This window comes from Phoxinus phoxinus, assembly GCF_949152265.1.
Source record: "Phoxinus phoxinus genome assembly, chromosome: 15".
Classification (NCBI taxonomy): domain Eukaryota; kingdom Metazoa; phylum Chordata; class Actinopteri; order Cypriniformes; family Leuciscidae; genus Phoxinus; species Phoxinus phoxinus.
In genome coordinates this window covers 18960761-18984926 of record NC_136890.1, presented here as the reverse complement: position 1 = coordinate 18984926, position 24166 = coordinate 18960761, and the positions used below count along the sequence as shown (strand labels likewise).

At 36.7% G+C, this 24166-nt stretch overlaps 1 protein-coding gene across 5 annotated transcripts in view; it reads left to right on the top strand.

Annotated features, from left to right (window-relative positions):
* grid2 (glutamate receptor, ionotropic, delta 2) overlaps positions 1-24166 on the top strand; it is a 394784-nt gene that overhangs the window by 347041 nt on the left and 23577 nt on the right. For all 5 annotated transcript variants that reach the window (XM_079637090.1, XM_079637092.1, XM_079637091.1 and 2 more), the window contains exon 13: positions 4005-4200. In XM_079637090.1, coding sequence (XP_079493216.1) covers positions 4005-4200 — 196 coding nt within the window. The remainder of the gene's footprint in view (positions 1-4004; positions 4201-24166) is intronic.

Sequence of the window (24166 nt, the reverse complement as noted above, 5' to 3'; positions counted from 1 at the left end):
TTTGCAAAACCCACAGACAGGTGTAAAGGGTGACCAACAGTAATGATTTGGAGCTACTAGGTTTCCGCCCTATACAGAGACGATATACAAATTAAATTGTTGTAACATATTTAAGCTTTGCAAAACTGTTAATACCAGATTTTGGTTTAGTGCACTTTATCAAAAGTTGTCACAAATGATACTCAAAATCCATTCCAAGTCACTGCCTTGACCCCGCCCACTATGAGATGTCACTAATCAAGTGCACCTATCGGAGTAATCAGATTCACCGGTGGCCAGCAGTCATGTAAGCATAGAGGCTGCTCGGTCCTCTGAAGGTTGCATTTGAAGGGTTCATAATGTCATCAAGGATGTCTTATTTAAGAAAAGTTTTGAGTGCCGAGAAAAGCGCTATGTAATGAATTATTATTATTATTATTAAAAGTAACCATAATAATATGTAGTTATTGCTCGTGCGTTGTAAAATACTGTCATTTCTTTCTTACTATGCAATCTAACGGTTACTTTTCTTAAATGAGACCGCCTCCATGACGTATACAGCCTTCAAATGCGACCTCAGGAGGACACAGCCTTCGAAATGAGATGCAGCTATAATCAAATAATCTAATTCAGCAATGACTAGCAGTGATAGAGTTAATTGTGCTTGTAACAATCATCGTAATATAACCATGTCGGCGATTTGGGGAGGTGGTGTTACTAGGGAAAATGAGAGCATTTAGTATTTATTTTTTCAAGATCTCGGTTTGTTTATTTTTCTTTGCATTAGATTATCATTAATGAGCCTGTGCTTAGATCGCTTGATTCTAGCTCTATGCACCTAATTAGGATTTCCATAAATTTAAATGTATTATCTTATAATGTGTAGACGATGGCAGGGTCATTACAGAAATAATTACAGCCTAAACTCCGCACCCAGGGGTCTGTTGTATTTAAAATACACCATTCAGTCAGGAAGAGCTGAAAGATTTATGAGACCAACTGGGTGGTGGGGTGAGTTTCACAATTAGATAGTTTTGTCTTGAGAGGAGTTTCATTACCTAATAGATTTAAAGTCGGTGCAGTTTGTTTAGTATCATATTCTTTTGTTGCTTGTGAGAATTTGAAGCCTGATGGATACGGGACAAAAAGAGGGAGCTTTAGTTCATCAGTCTCTTTTTAATCGACTTTACTGATCCTAACCCAGTGTTAATTAAATCAGAGCAACATCAACTTATCGACAACTCTCACTTACCCCACATAGCTCTTAACCAGTTAACACAAAATCTATACATTCGCTCGTTTCATTCATCAGGCCGGTCCTCAAGGAATTCACATGAACACTTTGTACTTATTTGATATTGAATGCATTTTTGTGAAACTTTTGCATCAAGGCTGAATTCTGCCTGCAGAGTAAAATTTAACTCCGGAAATTGAGTATTTTTTAGTTTGGTTTTACAATATGAACATGCTGGCACCATGATGGCTCGGATTCAGCTGTAGATGTTTAGAGAAGGAGACATTTATCATCTTGTGAGTGAGGAAAACACTTCAGTTGTGTCTTGTTTGTGCTGATTGCTATTGTGTTGAATGATTTGCAGGACTGTGCCACTGATTTGCTGGATGTAATACAGCTTAGCAGAAAAAGAAACACATCACTGATGTTCACTTTTATCCTGAAACAGCATGAAAATGGCATTCAATTAGCCTTTTTAACAGAGAAAAGTAATAAAGACTGTACTGCAGCCTTAATGTTTAAATCTGCATGCAATGCGGCCTCGTAAGGAAGTGCATTTGAATATTCATGCATATTGTTGTTACATTCGTTTAGAAATATAAAAAAATGGTTTAGGAAACAGACTGTACAATGTGGCTCCATACGTGTCGGTTTTCAACATGGCTGTGAGATGCCGTCCATCTGTGAAGGTGAAGGAGGGCCAGGCTACGGGCTACTTCTCAAGATTTGTTTTTTTTCTGCACTCACAGTTTCCCATGCCAGTTTGCCTGCGGTCTGGCTAGTCACAGTCACTCCGTGCCACAGATGACAGTTTTTCTGGCCAAAGCAAAAAGATCAGCTAAGCGGCCGCAGCATTTGAATGCCGCCAGATGGTCACCTATAAAGGGTGTGAAAAAGCGTATACACAGATAGATTGCTATTCTTCAGGCTAATTGAATTTTGCAGTAACAAGAACATAATGCTGCATTGCAAATGTTCCACTAGTATTAAAAATTACAGAGATAGATTCAACTCTGTAAGTCATCTGTTTGCTAGTGTCCTCCTAAACATAGATGGATGCTTTTAAAATTTGCAGTTGTTCTCTTTCAAGAAAACAAACCTAAAATATTGATGACTCATCCTGCACTTACACAGATTTTCTCCAATCAGAAGCTCTCAGTGAGAACGTCGTCAGTAATACCACCTGCACCTGACTAGCAAGAGTTTCTCTAATCTGGGCTCTTATAATACTCTGTTAATTGTAATATCATTACAATTTAAAACAACTGTTTTCTATTTTAATATATTTTCAAATGTAATTTATTCCTGTGATTCCTGAATTTTCAGCATCATTACTCCAGTCTTCAGTGTCACATGTTCCTTCACAGTAATTCTAATATGCTGTTAAACTCAATAAGTGTGCTCAATAAACATGTCTTATTATTTTCAGTTGAAACCAGTTTTGCTTCTTAATAGTCCATTTTATTGATGAATATTACGTTTAAAAGCATTCATTTGAAATAGAAATGTTTGTAACATTGTCTTTACTGTCACTTTTTATCAATTGAATGCGTCCTTGCTTAATAAAAGTTTTAATTCCTTAATAAAATATATTTTTTAAGACCCCAAACCTTTGAACGATAGTCAATTTATAATATTATAAATGTATGTAATTTATATTAAATAACTGTAAGCACTGCATTAAAACAGAAGACAAATACAACAATAATAAAAATGTAGTTGTTATTAATAATTAGTTATTTTGAATTAATATCAAAGGCAGTTTATGGCGGGGTCAAGTTATTTTATATGTTCTGCCCAAACTTCCTGTTTTAATAAGAAAGACGTCAACACAGGGGTGAAAACTTTTAATGCTGTTTTATTAAGTGCACTGTGACCTACAGAGTAAACCACAGAGATGAAGGACTTGCATTAGCACTGAAAGCGTAATGTCACAGACCGGACTGGACTGCTCAGTAGCCCTGCGGTGGTGTTTTATAGTACTGCAGGGTACTCGCGGGTCATTTTTATGGCTATTCTCCATGCAAATGACACCCAACACATAACCATAATTCTCAGGGAGGGGCGGGGATTAAGTGGCGGGATTAATTGGGAGCAATAAAAGATTAACGTTTGTGGGCAAGTTCATTAAACCTTCAAAGGGTGCCAGCGGTGTTAAGTACTAGAAGAAGACGACAGCTGTCTGATGTAATAATATTTGATAAATTAGAGGTCAGTCTGATTATCTGCGCGAATCTCAACGGCACCAACCCATGCTCTCCGCTGTCAGTGACGTACTGCTCGAATGTATAGAAATATTATTAAATAGTGGATGTTGACTATTGATACAATGCGAAAGCACTCATTTGTATCAAATTGAAGTGAGACTTTTGAAACTCTCTGATGAACTGCAGTATGATGATGATGATGGCGTGAAGGGAAACCAAGAAGGCTTCATCTTTATTGTGATTTCCAATTATTCGCTTAATATAAATATTACTGCAGGGAATTAGTGTCCCTTGGTTGGCTAACTTTTAATTAGATGTAAGATATTAACACAAGTTGCTGAATAAACAGTATTTGACATAACATAAGTGGGTGAGCAACAGTCTGTGCAGCAGAGCCGCTGGATAGATGTACACTCACTTACATTGGCACAATTAAGCTCAAACGTGTGGGCATTCATGCATTCACATTGTAGATTGTTCAAATAATGTTTTAATCGTAAAATGATTATGCCCCCAGGCATCAACCCAATAATGTTGTTTTCTAAATATCTTTGATTCGAAAACGTTCCGTTGTTCCCCTACAGGTCACTGCAGGACTTGGCTAAGCAGACAGACTTGCCGTACGGCACGGTTCTAGACTCCTCCGTCTACGACCAGGTCCGCAGTAAAGGCATGAACCCTTTTGAGAGGGACCCGATGTACTCACAGATGTGGAGGATGATCAACCGCACAGGAGGAGCTGAAAACAACGTGGAGGAATCAAAAGAAGGCATCCGGAAGGTAGGACGCTCCCGGCGCTGTGACTACCGCCACCGTTTATCTAATTACAGTGCTTAACTAAGCAACGGTTTGTGAAGATAGCGCTAATGTTCTCTGAATAGAGATATCAAAGTAAAAATGCGCTAATGCGACTCAATGGTGCTTGAGTTATGAGTGATTTAACTCTGAGAATTCCCCCACTGAATTCCCATACTAATTAGGTGCGGGTTAATGCCTTATTTGTTAACCCACGATTTTTTATTCCTCTCTTCCAAGCGTGTTTTCATTTGGAATTTTAAACGAGCTCGAGCACTGCAATTAAAAAGGCTGGTAGGCAAGGGAAGTATGAAGGCAGAGAGTCTGTGCTGCCTTCAGATCTTGAGAGAATCCTAAAGAGTAAATGGCTTAGAGTGTTTTGTTAATGTGATATCATCTCACAGGTGTTCGGTTTAAATATTGTATGACAAGGTGACACCTCTGTCTTGCCGGAGGCGTCACCCTCCTTCAGCCTTCGCCTCTCTTCTGTTCCTGCCTGCCCCCTTTGGTAGCTTGTAGACTTCAGAGCGCCCCCTAGTGACCTACTTCTGGAGTTTCTCTCATTATTTATGACCATGACATGATTTACATTTCAGCCGTTTAACAGATGCTTTTACCCGAAGCCATTTACAAAAAGTTCAGCTTTACATATGACGCTGTTTAAATGATTGTCAACAGATTGTTGCCGTACAAATCCCGTGACTAATAAACAAGCCAACATGATTTTTTTTCCAAGTATACTTGTATTTTTGCAAGCAATAATGCGCAGAATTTGTTGAAACCGAGAAATCTGGACATACTGTGCAGACAAAATGTTTGCATCTTAAATTTAAAATGCTAATGTTGAATTGGCATTCATTTGTGATTACATTGGGTAATCCTTCAATTGTCATCAATGCAATAATATTAAGGCATCAACAGCATTTAAAAAATTGTGTAGATGTACAACTATGCGAGTTGTTAAAGGGTTAGTTCACCCAAAAATGAAAATGATCCCATAATTGACTCACCCTCAAGCCATCCTAGGTGTATATGACTTCTTTCTTTCAGCCAAACACAATCAGAGTTATATTAAAAATATATATCCTGGCTCTTCCAAGCTTTATAATGTGAGCGAATAGTAACTGAGATTTTGAAGCCCAAAAAAGCACATCCATCCATCATAAAAGTAATCCATACAGCTCCAGGGTTTAATAAAGAGGCGTCAAATCTTACCTAAGCTACGTCATACGTCAGGTCAGAGGTCACCCTTCAACTTGTGTACGACCGTAACCGGAAGCTAGTAATTATAGTTCATCAAGTTTTAAATATGGATATTTTTCTCACAAAAATGCATCACTTCGCTTCAGAAGGGCTTTATTAACCCCCTGGTGCCATATGGATTACTTTTATGATGGATGGATGCAGTTTTGGGGGCTTCGAAATCCAAGTTATCATTCACTTCCATTATAAAGCTTGGAAGAGCCTGGATATTTTTTTATATCACTAAAAAATATGTTTGTGTTTGGCTGAAAGAAGAATGTCATAAACACCTAGGATGGCTTGAGGGGGAGTAAATAATGGGATAATTTTCATTTTTGGGGAAACTTACCCTTTAAATGCAAAATTCCCTTAAAAAAAACCCTCCATTCCCAACAAGAGAGAATGGTGACTTTTTTGGCACATACTATTTTAATGTGCAAAAACAGTAATCTTAATATAAATCATGAACTGGCTTTTGACAAATAGAGGCACATATTGTTCTCTACGACAATACAGTTTAAGAATACTCAACAAAGGACAAAAGATTTATTTTCCATTGCTCAAGGAAAAGTGGTGGATTCTTCGTAACAGAAGCCTCTCTGACATTTCCTCTTCTCATTTATTACATAAATAGCCTTGCAGACTGTTTGCAAGCACAGGCAAATGTTCTTCATAGAATTTTCAGCCAAAAATTAAAGTTCTGTCATCATTTAGTTATTGACTTACTTCCGTGAAACAATAAAGTATAAATTTAGCAAAATGCCAGAGCTGTGAATGTGGAACAGGGGCGGTTGAGCAAAAAAAAAAAAAAAAGCCATAAAAGTAGGCAGCCCATATCATTTATTTCAAGTCTTCTAAAACCATACAATAGCTTTTTATAAGGAACAATAAATAACACCTTTTGTGTTTTACAAAAGCTAAACTAAATGTTTGGAACAATGTGATAGAGTAAATGATGATGTGTTTTCATTTTTGGTTAAACTATCCCTTTAAAGAATCACAGAACAGCCGCAGAATTCGTTGTGTAACAGCAGGACTTGTCGCAGCTTGTGAGATTGATCATAAAAGAGTGTCTGTACACTGGACAAACATCTGCTCTGATTTCTCCAGCAAATATTTACGATGTTTTTTTCTTTTCTCAATTGTATTCATCTCTTCTCTGAGCCAGTCATGTGCTACTGCTGAGAGCCCCTGTTTGTCTCATTTTTCAATAATAGGAGCAGACTGGGAATTTCATTTCTGTGCTAAGGAAGATGCTTTCATAATTCATGAGCGGAGCATACACAATTTCTATTTTTATGGCACATTTTCACCCACATTGCAAAACATTAATACTTGCACTCAAGATGAATGTGTTTCATGAATTTTCATAGGTCTTATAAAGTGTAAAAAATTAGGTGTCCCTGGATCTGAAGATGGAAAAAATGAAGGCAACAGTTTGCAGTTAACAGTTTTCTTCTTTGAATTGGCTATGTTTACTTCATTATTTTAAGTAAATGACTCGACTAAACTATGGAAACCCATTCCCGTCACATAAGGTGAAAAAAAAATTACTGCATGATATACTTGTCACAGTGTCTGGTGGTTCCCTGGGTTTAACACTAGAGGTCTCAGTTTTCATGGTGTCTAGGCATTTTCACTACATTTCCCATAATCCTGTCTGTCACTGATTGTTCATTTCCTTCAGCTGTTTCTCGTCACCTTGTTTGCACTTGTGTATATATACCCTGTCTGTTTCAGTGTTTGTCACGGAGTCCTTGTATATTGTCCCCACACTTCCGTTGTGCTTTTGAGCTTGTTTCTAGTGTTTGTGTTTCATGTTTTTGGATTGCCTTTTTGGATTTCGACCCTTGCCTGGACTGGTTGTGAGTACGGATTACCCTAATAAATAATACTGCGCCTGGACCTTACCTTTTCCTGTGTGTGTGTCGTGACAATACTAAATAGAAATTGAGATACTAAATCGAAATTATGATTTTAAAAGTCGAAATTATGACAACTAAGTCGAAATTATTGCTGACAGGATGAATTGTGAACACATGAGTATTTTAAACTTGGTTTTAGCTACTAATGATGAAATTATTGTTGGTTGAATGGTATTGTAACTGATAGAGAAATGAGTTCTGCTGCAGAACAGTTGCAACAGGAGGTTGTGATCGGGCTGAAGTTTTCATCAAACAGTATAGCCTACTCCTATAAAAATGATCTTGTATGTATCAATAAATGGCGGACGTGACAAATTTAATAAGAGTCAGAAAGAATCAAAAGGAGCTTTATTGCCATGTAGGTTTGCAAAAGGAATTTGTTTTGGTGACAGAAGAAGCTTCCAGTACACAGAGACAACAACAGTACACATATAGTACAATAAAAATAAAGATAAATGAACAAGATGCACATCTATATATATAATATAGTCTATAAATGAAAAAAAAATAGACACGTTTTTATGTACAGGTGTGCTATATACAACAGAATAGAATATTAACAGAGAATGGAACAAGCTTATTGTCAAATAAATATAAGTGGTATTGCGCATATTTATCATTGCCCAGTGGAGGCATTTAATTGTTCATGCCTTACTCTATATATATTTAAAAGCACAGAGAAAGATGACTTTAGATCATGTTTGCTGCTGAGATTTAATGATATGCAATTCATCATGTGGTGGGTCGTGTCAGATCAATGAGCAGCAAGTCATAATTTCGTTATATTTTGTTATGTTTCGGCTTAGTAATCTCATAATTTCGATTTGCTATGTGAAAATTTGAGTCATCATTTCTACTTTTTATCGCATAATTATGACATAAGAAAAAATATATAATGTGGGGGAATGAACTTCCATATCCTGTCTGTCGGGTTGTGTGAGATCAATGAGCAGCAAGTCATAATTTCGACTTTGTATGTCAGAATTTATATATTTTTTTTAAGTCATAATTTCATAATTATATCTCATACCGTAATTATGACTTATGTTTTTTTCTTATGTGGCGGGAATGGGAATTACATACTAAACATAATGTAGTTGCCATGACTTTGAATATGTCATTATGGGAAACAAATATCTTTTTATATTAAGTAATATAATCTTATATTAAGATTTTTTTTTACTTTTATCGAGTTATTATACTAACTTAAAAATGACTTTTTATCATTGTTTTAATTTGTTCAATATTAGCAAATTTGTCTGAACAACGAAACTACTATAATCAAGTAAATGGCTGCGTTTCCCTTTTTTCAGTGTACAGTAACCTTTCAGAATATTCTCCAGTGACATCGCATCCTTAAATGATTAAGCAACATCGTATTACAACAATAGTCTGTTTTCCTGTCCACAACTAGAAAATCAAATGTGGATGTATGAAGGAGGCTTTGGCCTGGAAACTGTAACACTTAGAGAAGGACACAAGAAGCTCTGCATGGGAAGACATTTTTCAGGTCATAAGATGAGATATCCCCATTATGTCTAGCTCAGTACCCACCGGAGGAGAATTTTGTACATAGACCATTAGTTGACATCAAAACATGATAGAAAGAGGGGAGCGGGAGGGGGTGTGGGGAGGGAGAGAGAGGTGCCTTTGACTGCAAACAAGACAGTCGATATAAGCCAGCACTAAAAGGATTTCAATCATATTTCACCATGCACAGACTTCATTATCTAAGGCTTATATGGCCAGCATGTCCATTGCCTGAGAGAGAGAGAGAAAAAGACTGAGGGCCAGACACAGCTGAGAGAGTGGAGAAGACTCAGGCACAGAGGGAGGTGGGAGGAAAGACAGATTAAAGGAGGAGTTTGCCCAAAAAATGAGAGTTCTGTCATTATTTATTCACCTTTGTGTCGTGCCAAGTCTGTATGACTTTTCTATGCACTTTACAATGAATTGCTACTAAAGATTTCAAGCTCCAAAAAGGTCACAAAATTGCCATAAAAGTGCCTTAAAAGTCCCATATGGCTCATTAACAATATTTGCTAAATATATTCAAAGGTTTGGTAAGTTTTTATATATATATAAAAAAGCAGAAATATCGTGAAATATTATTACAATTTAAAATTACAGTTTTATATTTAAATACATTTTAAAATGTAATTTTATTAATTATATAGTTTTTTAACATTATATTTATCTTTACTGTTACATTTGATCCATTTAGTGCATCTTTGCTGAATAAAAGTTGTTGTTTTTTTCATATGGCTTATATATTCTGAAGTCACGTGAAGCTTTAGTGATTCATGAACGAATCATTCAGATCGTATATCTTCAGATGATTTTAAATATTTAGTCACGAAGACCACTTTTATGGTGCTTGTATGGCGATATTGTGTCTTTTTTGACGTTTGAAAGCTTTGATTCCTTTTTCGTTGTGAAGTAATTGAATGGAAAACAGCAACCAAGACTTGTTTTTCCACAGAAGAAAGAAAGCCATGCGGATTTGAAACGATCAGTGGGTGAGTCAGTGATGACAAAATATTCAAGTGAATTCTCATTATAGAGGGCATCTAATGATCTTTCCTCCGTTCGTTCTTCATTCCCCAGATTCACACAAACACGCTATACAAAGAGCTGCTCTCTTCTCATTACACAAACACTTATTTATCATTTCATTCTCAGCTTGCTCATTAGCGTGTTGTCACACCGAACAGCACAAAACAGCGCAGTGCATGTGGGAAGTCGGACGGTGATTGTTTAGAAAGCGTAATGATGAGATTTGAGTCATCACCAGCTGAGGCAACGTGAACGCATGAGGAGGCCTGCTCTATGGGAAAAATTAAAACTCTTTAACACCTGCTTGGTGCGTTTGAGAAATTTCCACAAAGATCAAAGAGAGCCGCCGTGTTTGCGTAGAACTGTGTTTTGAGTCACGACGCTCATCGTGTGCACCTGCTCGCCACTTATCGCAAGAAATTGCTGTTGTTGATTTGCACATATTTAGACCTTTGTTAATAGCAGTGTGAATGGGTTTGTGTTAATCTCATCTTCATAAGAAGCCGAAAGTGTTTTATTAGCGCCATTTAACTCCTATTTGAAACCCAGAGACAGTTCTGTGGATGAGCAGTGAGAGAATGTTTAGCGGTTATTTGTTAAAAAGGGCTTTCAAACTGACAGTGATTAAATCAATGCAAATTAATTAACAGTGATAAAAAAAGGCCACCGGATCTCTGTGCTTTTGATATTTAGTAGTTATTCCGGCTCAACCTCTGGATCCGACTTTCAGGTGTTTCAATTTGTCTTTTGAAAATGATGACACATAAATGCTTTTCTGTCTGACTAAATTCACAGCATTCTTGCTGCAAATCACTGACAGTGTGGACGCCCTTAAGAGTCTAATTGCAAGGACAATCTGTGTTGTTTTATAGCCTGTGAACAGGTCAATTCCAAGAACACTTGCTGTGTTTATCGTTAATTTGATGTTTTGTTTTGGGCAAAACGGTTATACACAGAACTCCATCAGATTTCCACAGAATCGGAATGCCTATAGCTTTCATAGACTTTCACATCCTCATGTGTTTGATTAGTAAATATTTTGACTAGCTTACTTATGCTCTCATTTACTAATGTTAGTGTAGTACTCTCAGTTTTTACCATGTTTAATTCCATAGATGTTTTTCCAAAATCAGTGCAGAAAAATGCTAAAAAAAAGTCTGTAGACATCTGCAGATTAGTCTGGGCCTGGATACAAATGTATATTGGAAAAGCAGGAAATGGTAACAAATAGAATTGTGTCTTTACCAAACTTTGAATTACAGTAGTCACGATTCAATTTTATACGTATGCACACTGCCGTTCACACAAGTTTGTGGTCGATAAGATTTTTTATGTTTTTTTAAAGAACTCTCTTGTGTTCACCATGGCTGCATTTATTTGATTAAAAAATACAGTATAAACATTAATATTGTGAAATATTATCACAATTGAAATAACTGTTTATTTTCATATAAATCAAAATGTAATTTATTCCTGTGATGTAAAGCTGAATTTTCAGCATCATTAGTCCAGTCTTCGGTGTCACATGATCCTCCAGAAATCATTCTAATATGCAGATTTGGTTTTTAAGGAAAAAAAATATATTATTATCAGTGTTGAAAACATTTGTGCTGCTTGATATTTTTTGTGGAAACATAATATATAAAATATATTTACATAATATATAAAATCATTTATAGCATTGTAAGGGCCAGATTTACTAAACAGGGCAAGTTGGCGTGAGAGCGCAATTCCAAAAAAAACGTTGACGGGAGTGGAAGGTTCTGTGTGATCTACTGACGACGCACAAATGAAAGAACACAGACACAGCCAGATAATTTCCATAATGACCAATACAATCTACAGAGAGCAGCGCAAACTAGCGTTTAAGACATGCTTTTTTTTTGGCCGTTAAATAATGGCACAAATACCAGTAAATTGACAAGCGCAAACCTTACTAAATCACCTTGCGTGATTCATTTAAATACTCTCATCACATACATTTTGCGTCTGAAAGGGAGACTCCTACAACTGCATATGCAATAAGTTCAGCCGCAAAAATAACTGAGTCCACGTCTTTTCAGCGCCAATTTTTCACTGCATGTCATTAGTAAATCCTGACAGTGTGCCCTGACGTAAGCTGTTAGTAAATCTGGTTCTAAATGTCTTTACTGTCACTTTTTTCAATTTAATGTGTCCTTGAAAAGAAATCTTACTGTCCTCGAATGACAAGTATAGCCAAACATATTTCCTGTAACTCTTGTTTGACTAAATAAAACACTGAATAAATATTCTTTATATTTTTTTTTCCTTATTCTACATCAACTCTCTGAACCCTACTCCACTCACAACACTCAGAGAGAGAGAGAGAGAGAGAGAGAGAGAGAGAAGAAAAAACAGAGAAAAATAAAAGTACTTTGGACACCAAATAGAGAAGAGAGAGAGAGAGATAGTGTAGGAAACGTGGAAGGGGAAGATAATTGAGACTGGACATCACAGGTAAGATACAAATAAATGAGGAAGAGAGGTAGAATGGAAATGCTATTTAACTGGAATTAGCCGAGACTTATCTTCTTCCTCCTGATAGATTTAGTGGAGCATTGTTGCTATAGGCATCTGATGGAATGAGCTGGTGTCAGAGCTTCAAGAGAAGGGCAGACCGGAGAAAGACCCAAAGAGAAGAGGATAAGTGTTCAGAAAAGATAAGAGGATTGCAAGAAGTGGTGCTAATTGTGGAGCTGTAATTAAGGGGTCTGATATGTATATGACTTTAAATGCACCCTTATTCATCATATACTGCAATTTGTTGAGCAAAACTGAAATTAAAATAAGATCTAATTGAGGAGGGTTGATCTAAAAGGAAATTAGGCCCCATTGTCTGTCTGAACTTCAGGAAAGGCTGAGCTCAGAGTGCTGAATCTACTTGGCAGAACATCTGACTGCATGGAGAATAAGGGGGGGGGTGATATACTGGTAGACACGATTAACCGGTAGAGATTTTGGACTGTCGTCTCTATCGCAGTTACGCTCATGTGACGCTGCTGTGCTGGCGATCACGAAAGCTTATCGTTTGCTTGAGTTTTTAAGCATTGTGGTTTAAAAACAAGTGATTTTTAAACTGTTGAATCGCAATTAGCAGTGAAATATGTCTCATTTCAGTATATGCTCGCGCTCTCTGAGAGGCTGTTTCTCAGCGTTGTCAGCACATGAGAACTGAACTGAGTGCTTTTTGCCACCTATTTGAGCTTGAACAGTTGAATACACATACCTATGTGTCAAAGTGACCATGTATTTTCAAGTAAACACAGTCATTTATGTCTTAACTGAACTTTGAGGTGAGAGAGAAAACGCACAAGTAAATTGGATCTGTACAGTCGGTCTTAAAGTGACAGCATCCAAATTTACCTGCTGTCATTATTAATTTTAATCAAACAACAAAAAAGAGAAAATCTCTCAGTGCTTTTGACTGAATCACTTTTGTAACTAATAAGAATAATGTTATAAAACAAGGAGTGCAAAAAACTAACATCTGTATCCCGGTGCTCTTTGGGTGTAGGGATAATTCATCTCATACAAACATATCAAGCCAAGACACTCGAGAATTTAAGTAAATATATATAAAAAGCCTTTATTTAGTCATGGCTTAAGCAATTAAAATTAGTTTACAGAAAAGCGCACCGGCACGTCGCGGCTAATGAGCTTTCATCAGGACCCAGTTTTCTGTAAACTGATTTTAATTGCCTAAGCCATGACTAAATAAAGGCTTTTTATATATATTTACTTAAATTCTCGAGTGCCTTGGTTTGATACGTTTATAAGAATAAATGTATATTTAATTTACACAGTAAAGACTATGCATTGTTGTTTTATTTGTACATTTGATTACTTTATATATTTTATGTAGCATTTCTAGTGCTTGAAGTTTTCCAGGTCTTTGTTCTATTGTAGTTTATTTGCATTGCTCTTTCTTTATCCGTTTACTTGTCTTTGTCAATTTACTAGTTTTTTTAGGCTAGTATTAGTTTTTGAAATGATATTGAAAATGATGATAATAATTCATTTCAATGTTATCAAATTTTTATAACATTTGCAACATATTTCAATGTTGATAAAAACTTTATTTAAATCAAAAATAACTATATCGTGATGTATCGTTGTTGTGAAATAAAATGACTCATATCGTGGTTTAAGATTTCAGTCATATCGCCCACCCCTAAAGAATGTATTTTTTTACAAAACTCTTTTTACTCCTCACTTCCTATATCAGTCTCTCCTCACTCTCGTTCTGCAAGGAAAACTTTAATATAATCTAGCGGTAACAAAACAGGAACCTCGGGGGCATTCAATGATGTCATGCAGTCAAGTGCTTTTTCCAAGCTTTTGCGTGTCCTTACATGTTCCATGCTGCAAGTTATTCAATAAAGTGCTTTGAATTACACACGCCTTGTAACTGCATTATTATTTTACAGCTCTGTGACGACTGAGCTTTTTATATTCGCCGCACATCCATACATGCGCACATTTTCTGTATCATTACAGTGTGATTGGCAAGATTCGAGACACCGTATCAAATCAATGGAAGTGATTATCAGCTGGTTCCCATCAGATCATCTGGAACCATGATAGATTTTTTACATCCATATTTGACCACAAAATCTATAAGATACCAGGTTGGGAACCAGTGTACTAGGAAGTGAGAAAGAAAGACATTGCCCAACAACTTTTATTGCATCCAAAAATCATGTCTACGCACATCAGAATTACGAACCTGTAAGTAGCAACTCCCCAGAAGGACTTGGAAGGCAGTGTTATATCTGAGGTCTCTTATTCCTGGTGTGACACTTTAAAAAAAAGGATTATGACAGGGTTTAATTGTTGCGAAGGCTGAAATTCACCTTTTAAAGTAGAAACGGCTGGCTTAAAAGTAAATTCTGGAGCTCACATTGCCATTTCTCTGAGCAGTGCTTCTCCTTCATGCAGATAAACATTCTCAATCAGATTCTTAACGAGTCACTCCGGTGAATCGTAATGACGAATGTGCTATATTACTAGGGAAATGGAAAGCCCACACAGCAGCACTTCCACGTGGGAAAAAAATACGTAACTAATGCAGAGGGCATAAATTTGCTGGGAGAAACATGAGTGTGAGAAAAAGCAAAAGACAAACAGCCTCTAAAGGATGAGTTTAATCTCCAGCTCAACAACCCTCCGGTCTGCCAGCAAGATGACCCAAATTGGATCATTAAATTTCACTTCTGTATTCCTGTGGAGACGTGAGAAGGAGAATGGCCCCTCCACCCACCATTCTTTTCAGTTTGTTTTTAGGAGACAAAGTTCAATTATTGAATTGTAAATGAATTAAAAGGACGGGGCGGCAGTATCTAAGTGTCAGCAGCCGCATACATTTTGTGGCTACTGTGTAGAGCAAGAGGTGAGTGTGTGTGTGTATTTTCTTGAGGTGAACTTCAGCGATGCCCCGCTCATTCTCATTCTGTTTGTCCCTGCATCCCTCCACCACATCTTTATCTTTGTCTGCGGGAGACAAGATGGCCCACCGCCAGGCCTTAATGGACTTTTGGAAAGCAAAGAAAATAATACATCACAGGTCGAGAAAGGAGAGGTAGAAAAGGGGTAGTGGTCCTAAATATTTATTCCTTGCCAGCAAATATTTGAGAAAATGACCATGGCCAGTTATAGAAATACCTATGCTTCACCCAGACTCCCATGCACCTGAATACACACAAACCATTTGTTATTACCTAGAAAACATGAGCATTCATGTGTGTATTAGCGGTTATGGAAAAATAATAACAGTAACGCCATGCACTGAATCGCAAATGACAACGCGAGACCTTTCCCCTCTGTCTCAAATTGTGAATGCTGGTGTATTACGCACAATATTACTTTTTCCTGTCATTGTAAGTGCCGGTTGGATTTCATTTTTCCAAATCCGACATCTATGACTTGGCTTACCTTCACAGTGAGTGGAGTTTCTTTTCCAAATCTCAGGAGTTCTGACAGCATGTTGCTAGCAAACAGCACAAGAGTCACCATGTCTACGCTGGACCCAACAAAGAGACCGTTGCAAATTGTTTTATGTCAGAAGTAGCGCGAGCACTTAAGGTACGTCAGAAAATAGAACAGGGCATCAGTTTACTGACGTAATTTGTCATTCCAGTGTAGACGGCATCACTGATTCTAACAGGTTCTATCTGCTTTTTGTTGCATCGCGCCAATCGAGTCTAGTGTAATAATACTATACGGTTATTTTTTTTTTATGAAATATACGTTCAATTATATTCTGAGTTTTGAGTTTTCAACTTGTTGAATGCATTATATGAAGGATATGCAGTGGTTTGAATTATAATAAGGTTGTATAATTAATAATTAAGTGCGGAAAAAAATGTCTGTAGAGATAACCATATTAGCATCCAAACCAATAGACGACTGTTATTAGTACACACTGCAGTTATGTCACTTTAAATGCTTGAGCTTATTAAATCCAGGTGGATTCTGATTGGCTGCCAATGTTTTTATTGTTCTGAAAATGATTCCTACAGTATCGTTCCTCTGAGGCGTTTAGTTCTAGCTGTGGTGTTCTAGAAAGGTAAAACTTTAAAGTTATTGTTATAGTCAATGTCCTTGGTGTAAACAGCCCATTTACACACATAATTCCAAAAAGACAGACGGGATAAGAGGCATTAAGATCATAAATAAGCTTATATTTCATTCATAACTAAAATGTATTGGCAAATATCGTTAGTTGTTATTGAAAAATATTATTTTACACAATTTTTCTCATATGTATTTGTATGCTTATTAGACTACAACACTGAACAGGTGTGGTCACATTTAATATTGTTCATTGAATTTTTGCATGCAAAATCCGCATTCAATGCAAATTATTTTGTGAATTCTAATAGGAATTCACGCATTCAGGAATTTCACATGAGCACAAAATATTTTCCTGCTGACTTCGCAACGGGTTCAAGTCTTTCACGGATTCACCACGTTAAGCAACAAAAAGATGTTTGGATTGCTTCATGCATCGGTACAATATTGACTATATACAGCTAAACATTTTTGCCTGCAAGATTTTGCTAATTGACCTTTATCTTAGCGACACGCTAACAGCCGTCACATCTGGAGTGTGCCTGTTACACCATGCTTTAAGACTCTGTCCGGAGGAAGCTCGCAAGGTTGTGGAGCAGAGCCAGAGTGTGCGACCTTAAATTATTCTAAAGTCAGAAGAAAGTGTGCTGTCAGTTGTGTGAGGACAGGCTTGCTGGAACTCTATATCTTTGTCATCTCAGCATGAGTAAAAACCATAAAATGTCACATCACAGCCACTCTTGATGCAGAGGACAGAGGCTTCATGAAGTGTGCATGTCGCAACTGTGAGGAGGACCAGAGATGGAGCGCTGCGGATGACAGCCACATGAGCGATGGGGAGCACTCTGATTATACAGCAGGGTGTGTGAGCATGCATGCGTTCAAAGACGTGCATGTGTGCACTCATATCAGTGAGTGCTAAGAATGTCAGGATGTCTGTGTCCTAGGGACTTTTGACAGCTTTTTCTTGCCATCTCTGCAGGGATTTAGTGAAGCCTGTATTTTCCTGCTCCATGGACAAGATGCAGCCACTGATCCATGCTGTCATCACAAATAGACTGAGAGAATCAGCAGAAGAGCCATTACTTTCTGGACTATTTCAGTATCACGCACAAAACAAAATGGTGTGGTTCAAGACTTGGCAGGTAGACTGTGATTCAGAGGGTGACCTGACTTTGAATCTTTCTTGATCCTTCTCCCACTTGTCTTTGGTTGTTTTTTGCAAGGAGTTAAAGAGAGAGTTCATCCGAAAAATGTAAATTCTGTTATTATTTACTCACCCTCGTATCGTTCCGAACCCATATAAAGCAATTGTATCTCTTCACGAGAATTGGATTAAACCCCTCAATTCATATAGATTCGTTTTCTGAGGCCTTTATAACCTTTTTGTATCTTCTAAGTTTTGGTTACCTATACTTTCAATGGAGGAACAGAAACCTCTTTGAAATGGTGTGAAATGACATAAGGGTGTAAAAGTTCTGTCCTTAAAGTGTTGTTGCAGAGAGGTTAGACGACTTTCTTTGCAATCAATCTCTATATTCTCTGAGGCTAAACTTGCAGTCTCATGGCTGTCTTAGCTGCTTTATCTCTCGCCCTTTGTGTGGGAAGCTCAAAAGGATATGCACAGACTCTCTTCTCTTTCCTTTTGAAGGCTATGTCTAACAGTGATGTGTTTGAGTAAATGATCAAAAGAACAATTCAGCTTATACGTAGCCTCAAATTCAATGTTAAATTAACCATTGTATTTTAGTTTTGTATGTGCAAACATTCATAGCACTTAGAGAGGTGGAAGCTTGCTGTAGTCCTTGAATCTGTTTGGTCAAGCAGTGTTCAAACAATGCTGAAAATTCAAAAGCAATGGGACTTTCACAAACTATCACTGTGTAGCCCATTAGTGGTGAGGATATTTTTAGCGATTCTTTCCACACGTTATATTGTTACTGAGTAGATGGCAACACGTGAAAGTCTTTATGAGGGAGTTATTGACTCATTCATTCATTCATTCAAATACATTAAAAATATTCATTCATGAATTAAACAAGTGATGTTCTTTATGAGTGATTCATTGTCACAGTGTCTGGTTTGTGTTTCCCTGGGTTAAACACTAGAGGTCCTCAGTTTTCACGGTGTCTAGGCATTCTCACTACGTTTCCCATGATCCTGTCTGTCACAGGATGTTGATTCATTGTGTTCATTGTGTTCAGCTGTTTCTCGTCACCTCGTTTAGCACTTGTGTATATATACCCTGTTAGTTTCAGTGTTTGTCACGGAGTCCTAGTTATGTATCACGCCACTTCCGAGTCCTGTTGTCTGGTTGGTTCCTGTGTTGGTTCCTGTGTTGGTTCCTGTGTTGGTTCCTGTGTTGGTTCCTGTGTTGGTTCCTGTGTTGGTTCCTGTGTTGGTTCCTGTGTTGGTTCCTGTGTTGGTTCCTGTGTTGGTTCCTGTGTTGGTTCCTGTGTTGGTTCCTGTGTTGGTTCCTGTGTTGGTTCCTGTGTTGGTTCCTGTGTTGGTTCCTGTGTTGGTTCCTGTGTTGGTTCCTGTGTTGATTGCTTTTATGGTTTTGACCCCTGCCTGGACTGGTTTACGATTACGGATTACCCATGAAACACTGCACTTGGATCTACCCCTGTTTCTTTGAGTGTGGATCGTGACATTTATTGAATCATCCACTCAAACGATTTGTTCAAAAACACTGATTAATTCAGGAGCCAAACGTGCTGCTCGGAGACGGGCTTTTGTTGATTTAACTGTCTTTGTTTGGAATTAGTTTTGTTGGCAGAGCAAGTAACAATATTTTTATCTCAAATGTAAGTTACTCGATATTAACTTACCATTTTGGCTAATTTTTCCTTGCTTTGTGTCAACGACTTTCTTGTCAAACCTATTTTGACACATGTGTGAGTAAAGAGAACTGAAACAATGGATGGGAGATGAAAGTGTGTATTGTCAGATTTTAATGACTTATATTGTCATCGTGAACAGTGAAAAACCGTCATGTCCCTGACTCCCTTTCACTTATTCTTTCTGTCAGCCATTGAGCAACGTTTGAGTAATTTTAGAGTAATTTGAAGAATTTTCCCTTATTCAAGACTTAAAACGTCTCAGATGTCTTTAGTTAATTTATAATGTGTTCCTGGTTCCCTTTATTTTCACTTTTTGTAGACATATACATATATCCACATATAATTGTCCATTACAGTTTACCTGTTCACTACTTTTGTGAAAAGAGAATGTACTGTATTTCTTGCTGTCACCATGTATCAAACAAGCGAGAATGTAGACATTTGATCCACGACTACTCAACACAAATTGCCGACTATAGTGTCAAAACTGATCAATTAGTCAAAACAGTCAAGAAAGACAATCGGAGAGAAAGCAGTGTTAAGGATAAAGAGTTAGGAGACATTAATGAGAATTGGCACACTATAGTATACTAGTCGGAATTAGCGTGGGTGACTCCTGTCAAGGAACGCTCCTACCAGCCTTTGTTAAATATAGGCATTCATGCATCTTTTGTATTATTATTATTATTATTCCAAAGTAGATTTTCTATATAAGTTGATGCTTTTCTTTGAAGAAATGGAAACGGGAAATGAGACTTACACTTATTTTTGTGTTTCACTTTTCCCACTAAATGTCAGAGGCATAATTCATCTGTTTCAGCAATAAATAGCCTACATGTCATATTCTCCCTCAAATGTTCCCTCCCCGCTGAACGCTCTGCTGTTTGCCATTTTCATGTTGGAGCCTTATGGAAAATTGACTAGTATATGACTGCAAATGTTACAACTGCCGTAATATATTTTTTATTTATATTTTTTATTATTTTATGTTAGAAACCGAATTAGGATAAAATATTATATTTATATGGTACTTATGTGTAGAATTTTCCATTTTGTCCTAGTTTTTTAAGGGATAGTTCACCCAAAATGAAAACTGACATCATTTACTTACCCTCATGTTGTTTCTTTCTTCTGGAGAACACAGTAGAAACAGTAAAAATAGACGTTTTTCGTCCATACAGTGAAAGTCAATGGGGTCCAATATTGTTTTGTCAATGTGTGGACAAAAAAGCTCTTCCAAATATCTTCTTTTATGTTCCACAGAAGAAAAGAAATGAATGCAGGTTTGGGAGTGGGACAACATGAGGGTTGAGTAAATTATGCTAGAAGTTTAATTTTTGGGTGAACTATCCCTTTTAAGAAATAATAAGTGGTATGTATGTAATACAGGTGATCGTATAAGCTTGTTTTGGTTTGCAAATTAATAAACTGTAAACTGTCTTTTAAAGCCATAGTTTCTGAATATATTGATCATTTTCCTCCATTATTCTTCACATTGAACAGTCTGTAAGGAGTTATATTTGGAATATTGCAAAACAACAGATTGAAAAATTGGAGTGAAAAAAATAAAGCTTCATGCCATATCCCATTAGCAACAGTATTTCAGTTCTAGCTCAGTGAGCTGTCCTGGACTGTTTCTCAAACATCTGTGCCTAATTATTCCTCACTCCCTTATAGATCCTGTCTTTGGGAAAGAGGTACGTCCTTTTGCATATGGTCTGTGATGGACTATTAATTGCTTTTCCTTCATTTTCTGTTGGATAGAGAGTACTAATGACAGCTCAAAGCCAATTAGAGAGGAGAAAAAACCTGGGAGAGGAAGTTGTCACATATTGCCGTCTCTCCATGTTGTCTCCATCGAGTGCAGATTCGAGCACAGGCCACCTGGGTGTGTGATTTCAGTGTACCCTGCGTGAGAGCTTGTAAAGACCGTTGCTCGGCTGTCCCTCTTCAAAACAGCTAATTAATGATATCCTCTTTTTTATATAAAATTTATTTCAATGCCTCTCTGCTGAAAAACATTAATATTGTCTTAAAGGGATAGTTCCATGTGATATTTAGCAACATCAAAAGATGCATGCATGTAAATAATTTTTTTATTCATTCCTCCATCTATACATACTGAAAGTGATTTCCTAAGAAAGGTATAATATTTAATAATGTGATAGTTCCCAATAGATATTTAGCAAGATATAAACATACATTATATATATAATATATAAAGGGCTTGACATTCACTTTTTTGCTCCCCAGCCACTGTGGCTAGTGGTGTTCCAAAGTTACTAGCCACTGACATTTTCACTGGTCACAATTTTGACCGATACCATAGGGAAAAATATAAAACTTAATTTAATAATTTTTGGCAGCAGGTATATTAGGCTCCTGTCACTTTAAGACCTGACGCACTGTTACTCTTGTGTTTTCTTTCTCAACTGTTTACGTTAATTCAAAACATAACTGTGTTTACGTGAATACTCTCTAAGACCGGAATTTTGACATTATTTTATGTGTATTTGACTTTAAGCGCAATAAGCAGAGAAAACAAACTCACGCCGAAATTCAAGCCCTATAATATCAACAATATACATCCGGAGCAAATGAAACTAGCGAGTGAGTGGAGACGGGTTTGTGTGTCAAAGCGCAGCTTGGACCGTGAATCTATTTTGTGGAAAATTAATATTGGAAGCGTTTAAGATATTTCAGTATCGATATGTATCGGAATTTTTTTTTATTTTTGACAACACTTGACCTTAGTTTATTATTTCAGATGCCCTTTTAAAAGACTACAATTGAAAAATGTATATATTATATATAAAATTAAATCTTCTTTATCTGATTCTATTCTTTATCAAATCTTCTTTAAATGATGACTATAAACTCTCCTTTTAAGCAGCACATTAAAGAAATCCCTAAAATTACTGCTAACCACTTTGCATTTCTGAATGAGGCAAAGTATAATTTTCTCTTTTTTCTCTTGACTTTTGCTTGTGATAGGGAGTTCAAACCAAACCCTAAAATTACTGCTAACCACTTTGCATTTCTGAATGAAGACAAAGTATAATTTAAAGTATAATTTTCTCTTTTTTCTCTTGGCTTTTGCTTGTGATAGGGAGTTAAGCTTAGATAAAGTTTGAATTGAAAAAAACTATTTAAAAATTTATTTTTTCAGTCGAGACAAGTACCAATTATACAAACATTCAGTATATGTGTTTTAGTTTAGATTTACTTGGAAATGGAGCCCATTGCGGTAAATATGGTAATAATGGGTTAAATTATAATCTAAAAGAATATGGATTTTTTTAAACACAAATGGATCTAATGAAAAAGTGCTTTGGATAGAAATGAAAGAGAGCCCACTTTGACGCTGGGGACCAATTCTCGAAACAGAATGAAGCCGACCTTAATGGAGGTCAGGCTGTTCCATGTACAAAATCTTGCGGCTGGCATAGTGGCCTCTGGGACATTGAGCCCAGGCCGTTTGAAGAAGTCTCAGCAGGAAAGCCGAGGACAAAGCTGATTGGCTCTAAGTAATGTCGTCGTGGGAGATGATCACTCAGCAGGAATATCCTCCATCATCAAATGAAGCAGGTCTCTCTCCACACTTCCTCGGGTTCTCTGCGGCATGGTTTCTGAAAAATCTTTTTCTTTTGACCTTTTGGAGTTAAAACTCGATAAAGAGAGATTTTTCCTTAAGGTTGACTTAAGGTTCCGAATAGAAATGTGACTAGTTTTCATCTAGAGCAAAAAAATCAAATTTGCCCTTCAACTCTAAACCATTCGAATGAACTGTTAGCACTACACCCCACCCTTCAACGACTGTCTTTGGCCATGTATCCATCCAAGTTGTGAATTTAATTATGAATATCACAAACTATTTGTGACCATGGACCACAAAACTTTTTTTTTTTTTTTTGAGAGATTTATACATCATATTAAAGCTGAATAAATAAGCTTTGCATTGATGTGGTTTGTTAGGATAGGACAATATTTGGTTGAGATACAACTATTTGAAAATCTGGAATCTGAGGGTGCCAAAAAATCGAAACATTGAGAAAATCGCCTTTAAAGTTGTCCATTTATGTTCGCGATTGTGCTGCATTCACTTACAAAAATAAATGTTTTATATATTTACTGTAGGAAATGTACAAATTATCTTTATGGAACATGATCTTTACTTAATATCCTAATGATTTTTGGCGTAAAAGAAAGATCAATAATTTTGTGTATGCCACAAATATACCCAACTTGTGACTGTTTTTGTGTCATGGGTATGAATTTGGTCAATTTGTGAAACGCAGCATTTCCATCCCATATGTTCAAGAAAACACAATCATCACTTTCAGGGAAATTTGCACAAAATGAAAAAGCATCCATTTTGGCTCTTTTAGTTACTTGAGATTTATCTGCCGAACTTTGTGTCTGCCAGCTATCGCCAGAAGATGTCTAATGTTTGAGTAACAAGTCAGCGTAATATGTATTCAATCACATTACTTTTTTGTTATGTGCATGTAAATCAATTGGCTCATATTTTATGCTCATCGTCTTACTGAATAAAAGCTGTTTTTATGCACATTTTGGAAAATGTAATCACATCTTGTGGTTTCTCTCCAGCATTTATTTTTATTTGTATCATATCTCAAAATTCACACTATGTCTGAAAACCCAGCATATGAAGACCAGCAGGCAAACTAATTTGGAAAATATCTGAAATTACGCCTACTGTGCTTACACCTTAAACAAATGTGGGCGAAAGAAGTCAAACTATGCTGCTTTTTGGAACAATATGCCTTGGAT